Below are 5,517 nucleotides of genomic sequence, written 5' to 3'. Positions count from 1 at the left end.
TCCCTTGGACCTCTGTGAGGAGAGTAGGAGGGTCTAAAGTTTTTCAGTTGCATCTGAACTCTCAGTGCATCATAGGAAGTCCCCCAGCACCCTAAGGCTATTGCAGGCATGGTTCAGAGTCCCTTGATGCAGCCCTATATGTTTTATCAAAGACTATTGTTTTAAGTGCTAAACATACAAATAGAAAGGGTCCCCCAATCCAAAACTGGCAGCTGCCTCCATAGCAGACGGGCCTGATAGCTGAAAGTTCTTCTCATTCTTCCTTTAGGAACCAAGTGCTCCGCTAGGATAATAAGGTACTATGAGGTCAAATGAGACGTAGAAAGCCATTGTTGCTAGTATCCCTGGGTGCCTCTTTCTTTGCTGTCTCGGCCTTAGCGCGGCAGCTTTTCCTGCCACCTGTACTTAAACTTTGTCTGTGTTGACTATTAGTGTTTCTGATAATCTCAAGAAATGCACAGCTTACATGCTTTTTGGTTCCATGGACATGTTCAGGTGAATAAGATGCCTCTTTGTCAAAACATCCCTGTGTAGGCCCCTCCCTCAAGCTAAAGAAGCAGAAACCATTGTAGTGAAAGCAATGGTTTCAGAATGCAATTCAAACTGATTATTTTGTTTTATAAAAGATGAAGTTATCAGTTATGCTTCAACCTCACAGCCAAACATATGAGGTGCAAAGCTTCTTGACTTGATGACCTCAAATCACCCAAAAGCACATGGACCAATTCACAGACCCCTATTGAAGATAATATACTTAATAAAACAACTGAATTGTTAAGCACTGATTATTGTCGTTATTTGGTGAGACCAGCTTCATTCGTCAACACGGTCTGAAGTCTGTTTCTTTGAGTAATACCAGCAAATGCATTTATTTGGTATATGACATCAAATGATGAAGAACTAAGTGATTTCAAGACAATTTTTTTTAAGTATTGGAATCAGCTGTCAAAATAAGATTTGGCTTACCTTGAGGTAGAGAACAAAATCTTTCTTTCAAAGAACAAATGATGACAGATGCGGCTGAAATTTTATTCACATTTATTGTTGCTTTTAGTGTGCTCACAGAAAATTAGAACACCTTAAGCAGAGGAGTTTAATAGCAATTGGTTTGTAAGCAAAGTTACATTCCATCTCTAGGTCAAATTGGTCAAAGCTTCTCCGTATTTACAAAAGGAAAAAGAGAGCGAAACAAGATGCTACACAAACATTTGCATCTGATAGATTCCTTAACTCGAGTCAAAGACCACTGGAAAAAAAACTGCCAGCTGGAATTGAACCCCCCCCCCCCCCCCCCCCCAAAAAAAAAAAACCCATACAGTATATAAACAGTTTACCATTCCACTTATCACAGCTTGGTTTTTTAGTTCAAAATTCCTTAAGGACCTTTTGTGTGTTTGCATGTCTGTATGTGTGTGTTTGTGTTGGTATCATACAAAAACGAGCGGGTGGAAAAAAGAGCAAACATTATGTGCTTCTTGAGATCAAAATTTCATTTTGTACAATAATCACAGTTAAAAAGACCCCCGCCTATACATACTTACATTTTTATTAAGGTCATAAAACCAGCAATAAACAATAAAGCCTATACAACTTGTATTTCTACGGAATCACTGACAGCTAATGAGAAGCGAAACGCTCCTATGGTTTTATATGACTTCCTAAAAACCTAACTCTGGGACTTGTTGTCTTGTAAAAACGATTTTAGTGTTGTAAACCGTATGGTGGATATAGATTTCGGTCTTGACTGCTCTTGATTATTGCCTGTAGCACATTTCCCAGGACAGCCCCACCCACCCAGATGTCCTTCCTGAACCCTCCCCCCACCTCTTCATTTACAACTGTACCCTGGTCCCCTTCATACCATGGGCATGTCCATACTTTTTGTTTATATTTTGTATAAAAAACGTAATACTGATGTAAAAATATATGGCAGAGTGTGGATGTATTTAATCAGTTGTACATATTGAGGCCAACCCATCTCCACAGCCTGCTGGAATGCTAGTAACAAAGGGCCGAGATGGGTTTTGCGTAAGGGGAGAATGGAAACTAAAAATAAAGAAAAAGCTTTAAAATATCCCTGGTTAAAGAAAAGTTCTTCAAAGCCATGATGTGGCATCTCTCCAAGCAGGGAAATGTTCTTTGATTATCTTTTTTTTCCTCCTTAAAAAAAAAGAAAAAGAAAAGAAAAGAAACTTTCTTCCACTTTCAGCTTTTATTCAGCAGCCTCAGTGGGAGCAGCTGGAGCTTCTGCTGATTCTGCTTCTTGTGAAGCTGAAGGAGCCTCCTCTGTTTTGGGCGCCTCCTCGGCCACAGGTTCAGCCGACTTCTCCTCTGCCTTTGGCTCTTCTGTGGCTGGGGCCTCCTTGGCCTCCTCTGCAGGCTTTTCTGCTGCTGGTGCAGCCACCGCCGCTGCCTCCTCCTCTGGCTTGGCCACTACTTCCTCCTTGGGTTGCTCAGTGGCAGGTGCAGCCTCGCCTTCAGCAGGCTTGGTCTCCTCGTCAGCAGCGGCCGCTGTTGCCTCTGCGGCCTCGGCTTTGGGCTCCTCTGCAGGTGCCGCCGCTGCAGCTGCTTCCTCGTTCTCGGCCCCATCGCCCGTCTCCTTTTTGGACTTCTTGAAGGAAAAGCCACTTAGCTTGAAGGATTTTTTGAAGGAGAATTTCTTCTTCTTCTTCTTCGGGGTCTCGGTGCTGGTAGAAGCTGCGGCACCATCCTCAGCCTTGGCAGCTGCCTCTCCTTCAGCAGGAGACGCTGCCTCTACCTTCTCTGCATCTACAGCCTCCTTCTCAGTGGGGGCGGCCTCGGCTTTCTCTGTCTCCTCCTTGGGGGTGTCCTCGGCTGTTGCGCTACCATTGGCTTGCACCTCCTCTTTGCCGTTCTCGTTTTCGGCTGCAGCAGGAGAGGCATCTCCATTGGCTTTAACATGTCCGTTTTCCTAAAAGGAGAGACAGAAGCTGTTAATGTCATGCACAGAGCTGGTCCGCTGTAAGTACAGTGCCAGTGGTGAGCAGCAGGGGCAGCAGACACCATCCAACTTCAGCCCAGGCTCGGTTTCTCATTTTCACAGCAAAAACAGTGGAACACGTCTAATAACGGCCATCGAGCTATGTGGATACACCACACATAAATATGTTATGAGGTAGCAGCTTCCTGTATTTTTTTTCACCCAGAATTTCATTCACATCCTGAACACGAGAGAGCAAGGACCGCAAGGGGTCGCTAAGTGGCCGTTCCACAGCAAGCCAGCTGCTCATTAAAACAGCAGCTGCTCTTAGTCTCCCACATGACCGCGAGCAGAGTTCAGACACAATTTCTTTTTATATTTAGCAAATCTAAACGAATTTCTGAATTAAGGTCTCACCTAACCTGTGAAATCCATCTAAAAAGAAAAAAGAAAACGTAGGCTGCTTCCTCTCCGGGGCGCACCGCTGGCCCCCTCCCCAAGCCTCTGCCCCCCCCCCCTCCTGTGTGATAGCAGGCTGCCATCTCCACTTTCCAGCCGAGCATCTGTAACAAAAGGCGTGGTGCTCCGAGCGCACGGAGCCTTTGTTGGCCGTCGTGCATCTCGCCTTATTCAGCAACTTCCCAAATAACCTCATCCAAAGCTACAGCACCTCGTCATCGTCTTAAAATGAAGAATTAAAGTCAAAACCGGCGAGAAGAAATTGAACACGACTCCATTCTTGTCTTTTGATTGGCAAAAACCCGAGCAAATAATCTCAATCTATTAAACTGCTTTGTTTTGATTGATGACCTTAAAAGAAGAAATCCGCGCGCATTTCCCCCGATAAACTGCAGGAATCAAATTATCCGTTAAATGAGTTAAATCTTTTCTTTCTGCATTTAATACCCGTTCAATTCATCCACAATTACGCGCGGATGGCGCCCCCAGTGCTCAGCTTCCCCCCTCCCTCCCTTTCCACAACAACCAAATTGTCCCCTGACGGATGTTAAAATATCATTTACCTGTCCGTTGGTCTTGGTGGGTGAAGCTGCCGCCTCTCCTGGCTTTTCAGCCGCGGTTTCAGCATTTCCAGCTGTCTTGGACAATTGCGCTCCCATGCTTTTCGCTCCAACAAAGAAACTCGACCGATCCAAAAAAGCGAACAAAGACCCACAAGCCTCTTTGTTGAAACGCAAAGCTCTTCACTGGTAGCCCCCTCTCGCTCTCCCACTGTGTGTGTGCGTGTGTGTGTGTATGTGTGCGCGCGCGCACAAAGAAAAAGTTCACAGGGAAAATGTAAAGCAAACTCCAGTCAGAGTGTGGAGGATTCTTCAGCAGAGCAGGAGAAAGCTGGCAGGTGAGATGAAGTAATAAAATCCCAGGCTGGTGGCCGTGTCGCTGTAGACAGGCTGCAAAATGGAGAAATTTCCCTTGTTGCTAATAAGACGTGGGGTCCAACGCCCAAGTGCAGGGATGAATGGGCGCTCCGAGCGATGACGGCACCGCTCTTCGGTTCGGCCAATTACAGCTTCCACTCAGGGCTTGGGCGGGGTTTAGGGAGGGAACAATAGACGGCAGCGCTGCACTCAAGGTACAGAGGAGTAACTGGAGTTAGCTACATTTATGTGACGTCTCACTTAACCAAGACATCACTTGTTTGCATTTAAATGGAAAATGTCTTTAAAATAAATATATAAAGTGTGCGTTTGGCAACTAAGATGTGAATATTGTGCCATGAAGGTGCCAAAATTTAGTTTAGCTCAAACAGGTGAAGCAAGTGTTGCTGTTTTACATTTGAGACACAAAAAGTCAGATCACCTAACCAAAACTTTTACTTGGATTGACCATCCAGGCATATTAGCAGCCACCCAAGGATGTGTTTTTTTTTTCTTGTTCTTTGTTTTTATCTGTTGATTGGACAACAGTATCCACCATTGATTTATTAGGTTTTGACCAAACAGAGGTTTTGAATGGATTTAAATCACATCTTGACATTATATATGGATGTAAACACCTACTACCTACAATCTACTAATGGTAGTTGAACTGCACAGAGCAGAGACCATTTCTGTCTGATAGAAAGTCAGAGGTGGAATATTACCAAAACAACACCATGAGACAAAGATGACAATCAGGTTTGGGTGGATTCAGGAACTTTCCCAACAAACAACAAACACCTACTGTACGTGTGTGTTTGTGTGTGTGTGTGTGTTGGGAGGGTGGTAACAAGTGCATGTATATAGAAAGTTGGGGGCTGGGAGAGTACCAGCTGCAGTCTTGTTGACGACCGTGCAGTGTGCCCCATGGGGGAGGTTGAGAGTGTTCAAACAGGTCCCTCAGCACACATTTGCAATGCAAATCCATTACAGAGGCAAAGGCAACTGTCCTCAGCTCACTGAGATAGAAGCAGAGCTGGCAAAGCTAGTTCTGTACAGTAACAGGTGGGCTTCCTGGAGCAGTTTCAGTTTCCCGGTTTTTAAAATGTTATCAAGTGCAATGCAAAGCAGTACTTTCCCCCCCCTTTGGCCAGAAATGCAAACCATAGAGTTAACTCAGGTTTTCAGAAGATCCGTGAT

At 44.9% G+C, this 5,517-nt stretch overlaps 1 protein-coding gene across 1 annotated transcript; it reads right to left on the bottom strand.

Moving 5' to 3' along the window:
* Positions 1-1,295: 1,295 nt before the first annotated feature.
* marcksa (myristoylated alanine-rich protein kinase C substrate a) lies at positions 1,296-4,429 on the bottom strand. Its single transcript, XM_086262894.1, has 2 exons — positions 3,964-4,429; positions 1,296-2,932 (listed from the first exon to the last, which is right to left on the bottom strand). The coding sequence occupies exons 1-2, from the start codon at positions 4,057-4,059 to the stop codon at positions 2,213-2,215; spliced, it is 816 nt and encodes a 271-aa protein (XP_086119020.1). The 5' UTR covers positions 4,060-4,429; the 3' UTR covers positions 1,296-2,212.
* Positions 4,430-5,517: the final 1,088 nt, after the last annotated feature.

The sequence above is a fragment of the Aulonocara sp. 'chitande type north' Nkhata Bay genome, linkage group LG15 (assembly GCF_057382095.1).
Source record: "Aulonocara sp. 'chitande type north' Nkhata Bay isolate Kocher_YH1m ecotype deep benthic linkage group LG15, A_spYH_male_GT1.1, whole genome shotgun sequence".
Classification (NCBI taxonomy): Eukaryota; Metazoa; Chordata; class Actinopteri; order Cichliformes; family Cichlidae; genus Aulonocara; species Aulonocara sp. 'chitande type north' Nkhata Bay.
This window is presented reverse-complemented; position numbering and strand designations above follow the sequence as displayed.

Bases quoted from the DNA above. Each gene is read 5' to 3' on its own strand.
- marcksa (XM_086262894.1), bottom strand. From the start codon at position 4,059: ATGGGAGCGCAATTGTCCAAGACAGCTGGAAATGCTGAAACCGCGGCT. The intron at 2,933-3,963 runs GTAAATGATATT...CTCTCCTTTTAG, and splicing joins CCACCAAGACCAACGGACAG to GAAAACGGACATGTTAAAGC.